Source organism: Gallinula chloropus, assembly GCF_964237585.1.
Source record: "Gallinula chloropus genome assembly, chromosome: 1".
NCBI lineage: Eukaryota > Metazoa > Chordata > Aves > Gruiformes > Rallidae > Gallinula > Gallinula chloropus.
This window is the reverse complement of record NC_140085.1, coordinates 19994271-20009843: the sequence shown is the minus strand read 5'-3', so window position 1 is coordinate 20009843 and position 15573 is coordinate 19994271. Positions and strand designations below refer to the sequence as shown.

General features: G+C 50.9%; 1 protein-coding gene across 1 annotated transcript; it reads right to left on the bottom strand.

Moving 5' to 3' along the window:
* Positions 1-3956: 3956 nt before the first annotated feature.
* Positions 3957-14635, bottom strand: MFNG (MFNG O-fucosylpeptide 3-beta-N-acetylglucosaminyltransferase; the record flags this gene model as incomplete). The annotated part of the gene is made up of 8 exons (XM_084279184.1): positions 3957-4023; positions 4842-4927; positions 5477-5642; positions 6995-7080; positions 7555-7708; positions 7801-7903; positions 8423-8471; positions 14279-14635. The coding sequence occupies 8 exons, from the start codon at positions 14633-14635 to the stop codon at positions 3957-3959; spliced, it is 1068 nt and encodes a 355-aa protein (XP_084135310.1).
* Positions 14636-15573: the final 938 nt, after the last annotated feature.

Here is a 15573-nt window from a genome sequence, read left to right as displayed (position 1 = left end):
GGGAGGGGAGGGGAGGGGAGGGGAGGGGGAAGGGAAGGGGAGGGGAGGGGGAAGGGAGAAGGGAGAGGGGAGGGGAAGAGAAAAGAGAAAGAGAAGAGAGAAGAAGAAGAGAAGAAGGTTCAGGGCCAAGCAACCCAATCTCCCTTCTTCAAAGATGAACTGACTCAATGGCTGGCATCTTTCCCTTTGTGGCACTGGTGGGATAACACTTTCCTGACCACAGAAACATCCAGAGCTGAGGGGGCAGGCAACACCCCCTTTCCTGCTATTGCTGGGCAGCTGCCAAACAGCATTTTCAATCACAGCTAAAATTCCAATGCCCTCATTCAAGGCCCTGCTTGCAGGTTTTTTTCCTTCCTATTTCCTTTTTTCCTGTTCCTATTTCTCACCTTTTGGCTTCTGTCTTCTTCTGCTCATCTTTTGAAGAGTAGAGAAGCAAGAGGCCTGGGGAGACAGCGGAGGCAGCAATCTGGGTACAACTTGGGTGAATCCCACAGTGGCTCAGAAATCTGTTTTTCTTTGGCAGCAGAGCTGTTAAGAGGAGTTGGAACCAGAGGCAGAAGCATTGTCTAGCATTGCTATTCTTCTCTCTCCCCTTCAAGCCTTTAGCAACAACTGCAGTTTCCCACCTATTTCAACTAACTTCTCTTTTCCCCCTAAAGAAAGGATAATTAGCATTTTTTTCGCACTGTCAAATAGGGGTTTCCTTAACAAAAAATTCTTCACAGCTAAGGGGAAGGCTAAGAAAGGATATTGTTAACATTAAAGCCTCACTTAATACTTTACATTTCAAATACTGTAACTGCTTTTTTCCCACACTCCTCCTGCTTTTTCTGAATCTTCAGTATACAGCTTACACATCATTAATAGTGTTGGTTGCTATGGTGTTGGGCAGGTAGAGGTCTCTGTTCTTGAAACCCTGAACTACACTTAATGTTGTACAACAGCAGGGTCATGCCAACACCTTTGACTTTGACCCAATTTTTCCCCAGTAAAATAAAAAGACCAGGTCTCTATCCCTTTTCATTCTTGGGATAGGGCTTGGTTGGTTTTTTTTATTTCCAGCAATGAGAAAAAGGAGTGTGAGAGAGAAGAGAGAGTGATACTAAAAAAAAAAAATGGGAGAAAGACAGAAAAAAAATTAATAGACCCAGTGGAACCTTTAAAAAAACCCCAAACTTTAGCAAAAAACTTTAACTGTTACATCAGGAAATCATGAAGTATAAAAAAAAGACAGTCCCCTGAAAAGTTTCACGTGAGATTGTTTCTCATTTTCCTGAGCAGCTAAACATTTTAATAAACTAGGAAATGAGCCTGTAAAACCACAACATCTGACAGCAAGCCCCAGGGGCAGGAACCATTCCTGAAACTAATTTTAACTCAGGTTTTAACGTTGATCAGATTTCATGTGGTGAATGTCCCCTTAAGCTGTGTCTCTGTTCTTAGAGAAAACCTGGCTCCTTTTGTCGACTCTGAGAAGCTATTTTCTTTCCAGTGCATTGTCGTCACAGGCGTAACAGGACATTTCTGTCACTCGTTTCTCTGCAGCCCAAGAGATGTCCTGCCCCAGACATCTTTGCATCTGCTCTCGGTTTCCTTATGAGACAAGACATTTCCCACAGAAGTGGCACTTAGCTGCTCCAGCCCAGTCTTAAACCAGTCCCCATGCAACCACTGAAGGACTCGACCCATTTAACATCTGATCTTCAGCCATGCAAAAGGCACCAGGCCTGTTCAGACCAGCTGAGGCCAGGATCCAAAGCGGGCTTCCAGTTTTCCTGCTTTGCTTTTCCCCATGGAAGTGAAGCTGCTGTATCAGTTCCTTCTCCAGGCACGTGAATCACATTTTGCTTTGACTGTCACCAGGACATCTACAGATAGGACTGGCTTTTTAACTCAAAGTCTCAATTGGCAGCAGCTGAAAGTATGAATGGGGAAAAAAAAAAAGATATCTGGGTAGTGTAGATTTCTCTTGAAGACTCTAATTTCTTCTCATAGAAGCATTCTTCTTCTTCTGATTTAGTTCAAACCAAACCATTTGCCCTCTGGGGCAGGACTTCTTTATGCCACACCTGTCTTCCAATAGTCAGGTGTCTCTGAGCCACACAGCCCCTAGCTTTTCATAGCTGTGCAAGCCAAGTGCTCTGCATGACTCAAGGAACGGTCACTGGCATCAGCTAGCCCCTATCCTTGCTCAGGCTGAATCCCCAGTTCAAAGGCATGTTGTGCAAGAGAGGAAAGCAAGGTGCTCTGCTGCTTCACAAGCAAGTCAACTGCTGGTAAGAATGGCCAGGCTGGAAAACAGCTCTACGGGGTCCTGCTTCCTGCTTCTCCAGAAATTAAAGTGCTCATTTATTTCTAGGTCTCCCTTTGTAGAGGTAGAAGGTCTTTCTGATGCCTTCCCTTTAAACCTCATGTGTGCTGTGTAGGAGATGCTGGTGCTTGGGAGGAGGGGGTGAGAGGAGGGAATAAGATGGTTGTTTTTCTAAATGGTAGAGGCACAGTGATAGTCACCCTTGGCTCTTCCAGCCCACCAGCAGCAGGCTTAGTCACATCACCGGCATCAAAGCTGAGCAGCTCTTCGGAGAAAGGGCATTTGTCCTTTCATCTGGAGATTACAGGAATCCTCCACAGATCCTAGCAGTGTGTTCTGAAACACTCTTTCAAGAGAAATACCTGTTTGTGGCACCACCTGCCATTTAAAACAGCCTCTTTGCCTTCCAGCTTTCCCTGCAACGCTCTCCCTCAGCCACTGAGCCACGCGTACAAGGAGAAAATTGTGGCCAAGTTCATTGCCCAGCAAGCAGAACTGCCCAGCTTTCATACCAGGCTCTGTACGGAGACAAAGCCTCTCCGCTGGCATGCCAGAAAGCTTGTAACCTATTTGGGCCTGTTCCTTCACCCTTTTGTGCTCAGCAGGGACAGAATGGAGGCAGCAAGCTGCTCTTAGCATCTGGAGGAAAGAAACACAGAGATAAAAAGCTCTTTGCCTTGGCTGTTTCCATTCCTTCATGACTTAATTTTTTTTGGTCAGGGCACAGAGAAGATTATAAAGCTGTAACCTCTAATCCGCTCCTGAGCGCTCCTTCTCCGTCTCTTCCTTTCTCCTCTCTTTCAGCCAATTCTAATCCTTTATGTCTCCTCTCTCACAGGTAGGAGTTGGAGTCTAATCTCAAACGACAGGTTGGTAATTAGAGCAAGAGATTATCCTGACCCCATATCAAGAAGGTAAAAGGAGAGGAATAATGTGGGGCCATACAAGATCAAGGCTTCAGTGTTCAGTGCCAGAGCCATCCTCATCTCTGATGGAGAAATTCCTGATTCTTTGTACTTCCTGCCCATCTCCCCTCTGCTGAGAAAGGACCGTGCCTTTCCAGCACTCATTCAGTACAGAAATGGTCACATTTTCCATTCCTATAGATGCTGACTAAGAAGAGACTCAGGCAACGGCCTGTGGCTGGGAAGGGTGGGTGGTAGGGAAAGCACAGGCAGATATGGGGGAAGAGGGCTGCTCAGAGAGGCAGGAGCCATGACATGCTATCAGCCATCCTCAGATGGGCACTGGTTACACATACCCAGGGCATTCCTAGTCTAGCATGATGAATAGACAACCAAGAGCAGCAGCATGTCCCTGTCTCTACCCAGATGCCCAGCAGTCACTGCCCAGTCCTTGATCAGCTCAGGAAGGCATATACTGTTCTCATGGTTTGCACGTATCCCAGCACAGATGGAAAGCCCATCCCTGTGTCCAGCACATGTTATCCATCTTTGGGACAGATCTTGTCTTTTTTCCTGTGTCACCAGTATTCAGTGAGGACCAAAAAAGCCATCACACGGTCCCAAGACCACCATAGAAAAGGGGAAATTGGGAGCATCAAGCTTCTTCAGTGTCCCAGCCCCTGCATGCACAAGGTGAATGTATGTCACCAGGATGCACTGTAGCTGAGGCTCAGGAATCACCAGCCAACAGCCTGTAGGCACCAGGAGGTGTCGGGATAGAGATGGCAGTGGAGTGATCGAAACCTGCCGGAGAGAAAGTGAAGAAAGATCAGGTTACAGTGTTTACACCAGTGTGCAGACAGGGAATGGAAGGCCTCTCCCTCAAGTCCCATCCTACATCAGGTACCCACCCTGCACTACGGAGCTCCAGGACTGGCTGATCACCTCAAGATGTCTTTTCTCAGCAAAGGGAAGCAGCCAACCCTCCCTCCAGCACATAAAGCCTGAGCCCTGATCACAGGCAGGGAGATGGGCACCAGACCAGCCCCAGCTACACTGTTCTGTTGATGCTCTTTTCACCACCTAGCTGCTTCCAACCCCTGCTATCTCCAGCCAGATGCTTCCTACTCATGCTCTGCAAATAACAACTTTAGATTTGTTCACTCAAAGCAGAGAAGGTAAATCAAAGAACACTTTTGTTTGCAGTCAGCCTGAAGTGAACCTTTTTCCTTTTTCCCTTCAGTTTTCTCAGCAAAACAAAAAAGGAAAAAGCAAGCAGAATTTCCTTTCCTGTGTTTAAAAGAACATCTCTGTTCCTGTCCCAGAAGTAAAAGGTTAGCTTGTTCAGTCTCAAAATGTGAAATAAATGGGAATACTTTTGACTCAGGAGTTGTCCAAATAAAATGTTTTGGTACTCTTTTTCTTCCCACTCATACAAAAGGTTTGCAAACTTTGTAAATGTTCACAAACAGATTAATGTTGGTATGCCCCTCACCCAATAAGCCATGTGACTGCAAGGTTTCTGTCCCTCACTCTAGACCTCCTGTACCCTGTTTGGCTGCCTGTCCCTCACAGCCTATTGCCTGAGGGCTCACACCGCAGCAACACCCCACGCCCGGTACCTTGAGGGATCCTCTCGGGGTGAGAAGGGGCCGCTGAGTTCAATGACATTGAGCTTGTTCTCAAAGACACCGTAACTGAGGGTGACCTGCAAAGAGGGGTGGTGAGAAAGGAGCAGGGAGGGTGAGGTGAGTTCAGGAGTAAGGAACTTGATTTGGGCGACAGAGGCTCCCTTTCTGGTTCCTTCTCTGCTGGCTTGGCCTCTGCCTTCCACATCTCTCCTATCTTCCTTCCCATGACAGTCCACTGTGCTAGTCCTTTGCTTCTCCAAGCCCACTACACCATTTTTTATCTCCTCACACAAGGCAGACATGCTGTCATGTTAAAGGTCCTTCACCAGTCACTAATAACCTCTGCTTGACCTTGTGCCATGTTCCCCCTCAGATGTCCTCAGTGCCCCCATCACTCCCTACATATGTGCTCCCCACCCCTGACCCCAGAGGCACTGTGACTGGCATTTGTGCTGCAGGCAACATCTGCTCCTTATTCTGAAGAATCATTTGTCAGGAAAGCCTCCCCAAAAGAGCAGATGATTGACTCAGTCCATGTCAGTGCCACCAAGGGAGCAATGCTCCTGCAAGCTCCCCTCCGCTTCCCCTTCCTCACACCTCTCCCTGGCTCCATTTCCCCTCCTCACCTGCTGAGTGATCCGAGATGGGGGGATGAGCTGCAGGTTCTCCAGGTGGGAGTGGAAGAGAGCATTGGGCAGCAGTCGCCCACCAACTTTGCACTCAATGATGTAGCCCACGGTGCAGTCGTCGGGCAGGCGGATAAGCTCTGACGTGCTCAGGAAGTTCCTGCCACTGGAAGAGAGTAGGGCTGCATGAGTTAGGAAAAGGGTAAGGGGGGACAGAGGCATCCACTTGAAGGGACATAAATGAAGGCCTTAACCAGAGTAAACCTTGGAACTAGGCAAGAAATCCTTGAGTTCCACCTGCAAAGATTTGGGAATGTTTGTTCTTTGACCACTCCCAGCCCAGCCATCCCATTAATTGTTTGGTGCTGTCCCTGACACACGTCCAGCTCCTCAGTGAGCTGATGCAGACAGCTGGCAGACTTTGCCAAGGCACTTTTCCACCTGTTTGGTGAGTCACACGGAGTTTCTGGTGGGTCAGACAAGCCAGCACAAGAGAAACAGTGAAACCACATACCCAGGACTAGAAGGGAGAAGAAGCAGGACAATCTCATGCAGCTTGAATAAGCCATCCATGGCTCTACTGCAGTGTAACACCACACATTTGGCCATGCTTTGATGAGAGGCTAAACCAAATTTTAAGGCTCTTGCAACTGGAAGCAGCTACACAGCATGAAGCACTGTCTACTGTAACACCTCTCAGGTAGTTCAAATGTGTTTTAAGCACTTTAACACAGCAGTGGCACACTGTATGCCAGGTTAGGCATTATCTACCCATGCTACTTTCATTTTACCCTAGATCACAGATCATCATCCTCCTGTCTGGGTCTACCATAAAATGCATATCACAGGCTTCAGCTAAACCAGCCACCTGGTGTGGATTGAATCTGTCTTTCTGAGCATGCAGAGATCTGGTTACAGCTGGCACAGCCATTGCCCATCTGTGTATGTGCACATAGGCTGCATAACTTAGGGCATCATGGAAAACATCATCCTACTTCTTGTAGGCTGGGCTAACACAAGATCCTGGGATCTACCTCTATTCTTTATGCACCAAGCTGAGGAAATAACAGTGGTCACTGTAAGAAGCTGAAGAGGGTTTGGGATGGGAGAATGGGAAATTAACTCAGAGGGAGGTACAGGAGTTTGGAAAGAGGCAGATTAAGGAGAGAGGAGATAGGCAGACAGGGAAAGTACTTAAGAAAAGCATCAGAGGAAGCTGAAAGGGACAAGGAGGACGGGGGGAGGAATAACCAAGAGCTGAAAGGAGTTGGGGAGAGAGGAGTATACCATCCTACAATCACATTTGCTGATGTGCCTGCTCTTGCCTCTTTTCAGTGAAGTGCCCAGTCGACCCAACACATTCCTCCTCCAGTCCCATGCAACAGTCTGCACCCTTGCCTTGCAAGCACCACAATCACAAATCCAGGTCTGACACTGCCAGGAATTAACATGCAGCCATGTTCCTTGTCCCCAAAGGCCCCCACCACACCAGCTTCACTCACCAGCATCACAGCTCACCTGGCCCAGGGCACCATCCTGTTCGCCAGCGTGCGGCTGATGCAGAACCCAGCCCCTCCTGTGGCAAACCAGAAGCGCACAGCTTTCTGCAGAGAAACAGCAGAGAAAATCAGTGTCAGAGGCTCAGATGATACCATACCCCCTGAGATGGGAATGCTGGAAATCCAGCTTTGATGCCAGGATAAACACAGCTCTATTGTCACTCCAGAACCCCAACTGCTGCCCAGAAGAAGGACTTGCCAGAAGTACAGCATGGATTTTGACCTCCTCGTATTTGGAATGGCCAAGCTCCTGCTGGCAGCAGCAGGTGGGCTGCTCAAGGCAGGCTTATCCCCCAGCAGACAGGTACCCAAAGGTGCAGCAGCAACATGGGACTCTTCCCCTAGTTAGACTGCACTGAGTCAACGCTTACAACCATGTTCAAACAAGACTGGTAAGTTTTCAGCTGTTGCCTGCTGCTCTTGAGACCTGCCTCTCCTTGGGATATATCTACAGAAAATGAGCCAGAGCACTAGAAACAACCCATCACCCCCCCCCACCACCACAGCAGCAAGTGGTACCGTCTGGTTGTTTGGCAGCGTTTCAAAGGCTCGGATGGGTCGGCTGAGGCTGGGTTTCCCCAGGTAAACATCCCACGTTGCAGAGTAGGAGGACAAGAGCTTCAGGAGGGCCCAAGGGTTCAGGTAGTTGTCATCATCAAAATGGCAAAACCAGCTGGGGACATACAGGAACAAAGACACAAGAGGTCTGAGTTAAGGAGGGTGCCTCTTGCTCCCAGGGGTCCCTCCATGGAAGCCCTGCCTCACCTCCGGCCGCTGGCCAGGAAGGCATCGAATTCAGCAGCCATCTTGCAGGAGAGGGCCAGGTGACTGTGCTCGGCAGAACAGTTGGTGAAGATCACATGGTCACCTGCCAGGAGAGAGAAAGCTGTGTCTCAGGAACAGACCACTTGGCACAGTCACAGGGAGGTCCCTTGGGTGGGAGGGAAGAAGGCTGTTCACAGCTAACCTCCTCATGGCCCCCCGAGACAGGCATCAGAGCCCACAGCTACGCAGGCCCCATCCTTCCCCCACCAGGTGATGAAACCTGGAGAAAGTCAAGCATCTTGGCCAAGGCTAGGACTCCTGGTAATCACACTTCCACCCTGCCCACTGCCAGCCAGGGTGTGGGGCTGAAGTGCTCTCTCACTGTGCGTTTCCACCTGTGGATGCTTTATGGCAGACAGCATTCTGCCTGCCTGGGGGAAGCCAAATAAACCAAATCATCACAATGCAGCTTGGGGTCCTCCCATGGGATATGGCAAGGGATGTGCTACAAGGGGCAGTGCTAGCACAGGAGAGCCTGCCTTCATGCCAGACCCCATCCCAAGGTCGTGGCAGTTCAGTGGCTGAAGGCAGGGCAAGGTAGTATTATAGGGCAGGTCATTACCCATTCTCCTTTTCAGGGCATCATCTTCCTCATCAGTGAAGACGTAGGTCTGCGAAAATGAGGAAAACAGGTTACTCTCAGGGCTGGAACTGGTGCCAGTGCTGATCACCCACCCCTTTATCCCTGAGGCTGGACACGCTCACTATAGTCACCTCGCTCCATCCTCTGCTGCTGTGCCCCCTTCCCAGGCAGCAGCTGAGCAGAGGGATGGCTTCTCTCCTGCTTCCTGCACCACACAAGCATCAGCACCTGGGTGGTTTCATATCCCCCCACCCCCATCCTGGCATCTTGGGAACAGGGAGAAGGGGACCCCTGAGAGAGGCCTGGCTTAGGTGTCAGTGGTAGGAAAATGAAAGCACTGTGACTGAATGATGCTCGGGCTAAAAGGAGAACATCTGTTTGTGTGTTAAGTGTGCACAGCCCACTGCTGCCTCCGCCTCCTCTTCTTCCTCCACCCCCAGGCCTCTTTAATCCTCCCTCACTGCCATTATGTGGCACATCTCCCCCTATTCAGGGCCAGGCGAGGATCAGGGCTGATGGAGAAAAGCTTTCCTCAGGCAGAAAATGAGCTTTCATGAAATCAAAAAGGAGTCTGGAGCAGTAAACAGTCTCTCCACCAGCTGCCCACAAGCTGGTTAAACGCAGCACCTGGGCAGGGACAAAGGGAACAAGGCAGGCAAACAACAGCTCCAGGAGCCGTCATTGCTTTGACAAGGAGATGAGATGGGAGTCTCTACGTCTCCCCACACCCACTCAGCATTTGGAAGATATGCCCCTTATCAGGATGACGTCAATAGAAATGTTCTGCACATGAAAGGAATCATAAAATCACTGAATCATAGAATCTTTAATGTTGGAAAAGACCATTAGGATCATCAAGTCCAACTGTCTGTCCAACACCACCATGTCAGCTAAACCACGTCCTGGAGTGCCATATCTGCATGTTTTTTTAACACTTCACCACCTCTCTGGGGAGCCTGTTCCAATGCCTGACCACACTTCCAGTGAAGAAATTCTTCCTAATATCCAATCTAAACCTCCCTTGATGCAACTTGAGACCATTTCCTCTTGTCCTACTGTTAGTTATTTGGGAGAAGAGACCAACCCCCACCTTACTACAACCTCATTTCAGGTAGTTGTAGGGAGCAATAAGGTCTCCTCTCAGCCCCCTCTTCCCCAGACTAAAGAACCCCAGTTCCCTCAGCCGCTTCTCAAAAGACTTGTGCTCCAAACCCTTCACCAGCTTCGTTGCCTTTCTCTGGACATGCTCCAGAACCAAAGTGTCCCTCTTGTAGTGAGGGGCCCAAAAACTGGACACAGTACTCAAAGAAAAGAAGGCAATGCAGGACTCTCAGAGACCACCTGGCTTGAGCAGAGGCAGCAGGATGGTTTCATGGTCCCAAATGTACGTGTCACAGTGACTTGGCAAAATAGCTGTATCTCAGGTAAAGGAGTCACTCTGGGTCAGGGGACCACATCACAACCTTCCGGCAAGGCAGAGATTGTCAGTGGCATGGGATTCCCCTCACTAGTGTGTCAGAGCCAGGAATTTCCACCATGACAAATATATCTTCTGAAGAAAAAAGTTCTGAAACTTTCTGACATTTAAAAAAAAAAAACAGAAATGCTGTTACTGGAAATGACTTGCTTACAGACATAAAACCAGCTAATAAACATCATATCTGACTTAAAATGGGAGTCTGTATCTTTTTCTGGATTTTCTACTTGTGAAAATGTTCTGAGGTTCCCCCTTACCTCTTGGTGCAAGGTGGGAAATGCGTTTTTGCAGATGTCCAACATATTTCTGTGGGAGCCCAGGGATGAAGGATCATTGTCACCCCAGATGCTCCAAAAGGCCTGGGAAAAGGGGCTGTGGGTGTGGGGACTAGGCTAATCTCATTTCTCTGTCTCTCCCAAACGCTGACCTCTGTGGCACACCTGGCTGCAGTACTCCAGAGTTGCTGGGGTGTGTGCCTTGGCTCTGTCCTGGAGGAGATCACAAAAGCACAGGCAGCTGCCTGCATCCTCATCTCTCCATCCCTTGTGCCTCTGAGAGTGGGAAACATGGAACGGCAGCTGTTGCCAAAATCCAAGTGGCTACTGCGTGTGTCCCTCCACAAAGCCGCACACGACGGCTGGGACACAGAGAGAGAGACGGGCTCTGGCTAAAAACCTGCCTGGAGAGCACCTGGCCCAGTTACAGGGGTCTGGCTCAAGGAGACACCAGCTGCAGTTGTCCATACTAATGGATCCTGGAAGAGATTTAGAAGATCTCTGACTGTGCCACAGCCAGCCTCCCCAGTGGGGACGTGCAAGCAGAGGAACACCCAGTGTCACTCATGTCTCTGCAGGCAAACAGGATGGACAGAAGCAGCTGCCCCACTGTATCCACCCTCCTGTATCCACCAGACCATTTATGGGGCAATACAGGATATCCTGTCGTGGTCCCTCAGCGCTCTCAGACTGCCCACACTGGCCGGCAGCCTGTGGGCTCACAAACACCAGTGAAGCCACAGCTTCCCAGTCCCCCCCTGCTCCACGTCACACCCAACACAGTTCCTCCTGCCAGGGGTGGGAAGGAATCACAAGGCCCGGCCTTCACCCACACTGAGGGCAGCCCAGGGTGGCTGTCACTGCTGCTGCAGGAGAGCTGATCTGGGCTGGAGGGGGATGCAGCACGGAAGGCATCCCTCCATTCTAGAGCCAAGAAGAAGGCTGGGTAGGAAAGGGTGTAGGTGGTTGCCAATGCCAGCAGTGATACGGAGCCACCGGTGCCTGACAGCTTTGCCTGGCAGTTCTCCATCAACATAAGTGCTCATGCAGTCGATAAACACTGGACTCTGAGGCCCCCTCACCCCAAACTGGGAAAGTAGCCTAGCAAAGCAAAACCAGGAAAAGGGAATAAAGATTTGGAATCTGATAAGCTATGACCACATTCACCTCCCAGGTTCCCAGGGTATCCCTCCTCCAGGAAGGAACAGGCTCCAAAATTGGAGTGGCTGGGCCGGAAGCTGCTCCCCTGCCTGGAGAAGAGATTCAAAATCTATGGTGTGTTCACAACACTGAAATATGTGAAAGCCAGTTCAGGATGGATCATTGAAAGGTTTCATGTGGATCAGTTGGATGTTTGGGTTTCTGAAGGGATGGGAGGTGCTAAATTAGTTTATATTAGCAAACAAAATTTCAGATCAGAAACCCAGACCTATCTCCATCAAAACTGCTGGGGCCAAGAATGTAAGCCACTCTAAGATGCTGATCAGCCTAAACAGTCAACAAAACCAACACTTCTGTTTTGATGAAGCCTTTTCCAAGGAAATGACTCCCACATCAAGCTCTAGTGAAAAGTTTGTTGTGGATCAGATCACAAGAGACAGAGCATGGTCCAGTTTCCAGGGAAGAGCACCCACCCCACACTTCCCCTTCCCTCGTTCCCACCAGCTGTATCTCTCTTCTGTTTAAGCAGTGCAGTTTCAGGGAAAATGTCTCTCCCTTTTACTGTCTATCCCAACAGAGTTAAACATAAAGGACTTTTAATTTGGCTCCCGTACAGACTGTCCTAGGCATAAAAGCCACAGCTGTTCCTGCCTCCTGTTACAGTCACCTAAGCCTGACCTGTGAGGTCTGGGTTGCTTCCTCTGGGAGGATGCCATGCAGGTAATCAGCTCTGAAACCAGGCTTGGCATCAGCAGCGTGGCCAGATGCTAAATTTTCCCCTCTGTCCACCTGCAGAGAAGGACCCACTGAATCGGCCTCCAGCCATAAGTAAGGACGAGTGAGACAGCAAGACGATGGGTCAACCCTAGGAGGAGGCAGTCTCTGCACATCAAGGCTTCTGAGACCTGGACCTCTCCAAGACTGGCTCATAAAGCCTGTGCCTCTCCATAAAGACTCAACAATGGGAGGTCTGGTGCCCTGTCCCCAGCCCCACATCAATTAAATGTCCTTTCCAAATGAAGAGCTCTCTTTTTTTGCTTTTTGCTAGGTGAGGTTTCTACATTGCCAATTTTTCAAAACTAACTCTTTCTCTTTTCTCCAAAATCCCCCTCCAGCAGTATTAAAAAAAAAACAAAAAGGCTTTAGACTTTCATGTCCTTCTCTTTACCTCCCACCTCGCCCCCGCTCCCCTACCCCCGGGGCCATTTCGTTAAAAAGAAAAAAAAAGCAGAAGAAAAACATGGAAAATTGAGTGGGGGAGGAAAACACTGAGCTTGCAACAAAAATTGATAACAATGAAAAAACACAAGGTTTAAAAATGACTGACACTCCCGCTCTACCCTTCCTTCCTATTCTGCTCAGTCTGTGAAATTTTCCTGGAGGCTGGCAGCAGCATGGAAAATTCAACACCTCTTCCCAGGTTTGGACACAGTTTGCCTGCCAAACAGAGAGGGCCTGATGAATCTGAAGAGCTATTATCTAATTCCTACCATAGGCATATGGCCAGGTGCCTGTTACGTGCACGAGGAGGGAAAGGTGGGCTGCTCCTTAAAAACCCACTCCAGTGGGTATCCCCCAGTAGGTGCCCAGTGGGTGGCCCCCAGCCACCTTATCTTAATGCCAGCACGACCATGCAGTTGGGTTCAGTTTCTCCTGCTGGGCTGAGGTTGGGCAAAGAGGAGAAGTACATCTGGAGGAGGAAGCAGGGCATCTCAGATGCTGAGAGGGACATGCAGACAGGAGAGGAAGCGTGCTCAAAATAGGACACAGCTTCCTGTGACAACCACAGCAGACCAGAAAGTTGCAGCACCATCAAGTGATGGAACCACCCTTACCCAGAAAACCCTGCATTGCTTCAAGCACTCTCCTACCGGATACCTCCGCCCCCACCCCCTGCCTCATCAAGGTTTGAATTTGCCTTCTAGGCGCCCATCACACACATGGGCAGAGGCAAAAGTAAAATAACCCTTAGGGGCAGCCATGGGATTTCTTGTTTCTCCAGGAGCAGCTCTGAGAGGGAGGGAGAGAAGTACCCGGGCTCCAGAGAGTACTTCTGCCTACCCATGAGCCAGTCTGCACAGCCCCACCAACGTGGTGCCCCACACCAGTTCCTCTAACAGGAAGGAAACTCTCCAAACTCTGCTTTAGCAAAGGGTGAAAACATCAGACCCCAAATTAAAATAAATAAATAAATAAAAAGATCAAAAAGTCAAATATAGACAGGTATCACTACAGGACCGTGCACGTGAGGGGATCTGCCCAAGAAAGCAAGGCATGGACTGTGCTGATGTGCTGGGGGGAGAACAGGGCTGCAAACGCGGCTCCTGCACCGGTGTCCTGCAGCCTTTCCCTCCTGCCCACTGCACCGCCCTGTCCCAGGGCAAAGGGTGCCCAGGCACGATGCAGGCATCCTGATGGAGGGCCAGGGGGAGTCACCCGGCTCAAAACCCAGCAAACTCAAAGCACTAAGAGGCAGAAAACCACTGTGTCATACAGACAGGCCCTGGACAGTCTGTGCTCTCAGTCTGGTGTGGCCCTGGCAGTCTGTGGCCCCTGGTGTTACTGGATAAAAAAGGGAAATTCAATCCCCTCCACCTCAAGCTTGAAGAGTCAGGCTCAGGCTAGGGGCAGGTGTTGCCTGGCAAGAGCACTCGTCCTCCCAGCCTTCATCAGAAGGGCACACACAAGCTCTTCATCCTCTCTGCCAGCCTTTCCCATGAACCAGCTACTAGTGAAACATTTTGCTGGGTAGCATCCCCCTTCTCACATGATCAGAAGTGAGAATTAGGGAAAACACAGCAAAGCACTGGACAGGACAGTAGTGCCCAGCCTCCCCTCCCTTTGGCCTTTCCCCACACACACACACTGACACCCTGCCCTGTTCCCAAACAGCCCCTCTCTACCCAAATTGCACACGCTTACCTGCTCTCTCACTTGGGAAATCCACGTGTCCAGGAGCAGCTCCATCCTGCTCTGGTGAAATCTCTTGGTTGTCTTCACAGCTATGAAAATGTCCCCGAGGGTCAAGCTTCCCTCAGTCCTGTATCCCTCCAGAGGATGGGCTTCCAAGTCTTTCTGCTCCTTCTGCTCCCTGCCAGTGCTTCCTGTGGCATCCTCTGGGGTCACTTTGCTCTGTTGCCCTAACTGCTCTGACATCCCCTCCCTGAGCCCTGGGTACTGGGGTGTTTCCGGAGCCCCACGTTGCCTCACGGAGAGGAGAGCCACACTGACAAGGAAGATCGCGGCTCCAGAGAGACCACGGATGAGCCGGCGGCCCATGGCTCCCAAATCGTTCCCGCTGCAGTCAGTATCCTATCAAACAAGGTCAACCTCTGCCCATACCTCCACGTGAAGCTGTCCACTCTTCTCAAAGCCTCCAAAGGGACAGGACAAGACAAGGGTGAGGTCCAAATGGGATGTGGCCAAGGAACAGGGTGAACGAAGACCAGAAAGCCAAAGAGATGGTAGCGCCAGAGGCCACTGGTGCAGCAGGGCAAATATTCACAGACTGAGAGGGCTCAGGACCCAGCAAGGCAAGGACACGTGATGGCAAAGTACTCCGAGCTGACTGGCAGGTGGCTGGTACAGCCTGCCAGGAGAAAAGCGAGCATCCCCACTCCTGGCAGAGAGGTCGAGGGTCCCAGGCTGGGGGCCGAGGGGGCAGCGAAGGAGATCAGAGCCATCGGTGGGGCATCTGGACAGAAAGCATCAGTCCCTCGGGAGACACCCGCCCGCACACCCAAGCCAGGGGCCGCAGGGCCAAGGCGAGCGGCCGGCGCTGGGCTGGCGGGAGGGTCCGGGTGCCATGCCCGCAGCACAGCTGCCTCTCCACCTGCTCCCTCCGTGCAGCCCGCTCTTGCTCCCTGCCAGCCCCGGCCCCGGCCCCGGTCCCGCCTCCGGGCACGGGGCGGGGCGCCAGCCCCGGGGGAGGAAGAGGATGAAGGGTGGAGAATGGAGGGGGGGGGCAGAGCCCCGGCTCTGTCAGTGGGTTTGCCTCGCCAGGAGGTAGCCAGGCTGGGACATCTCCGAGGTGACAAGCAGCTGATGTGGGAGGGAAAACCTGTTGCTTGGCTGCTTTTCCCGCTGCTCTGCGACAGCCCGGCCCCAGCTCTGTAGCCCTGCGCAGCCCTGTGCTCTGGCAGGAGGGGAAGGTGGCAGGGATGTGGGCACAGGTGATGTTAAGGTGCGGGGTCCTATGCTGTTCTTGCGAAGAACAA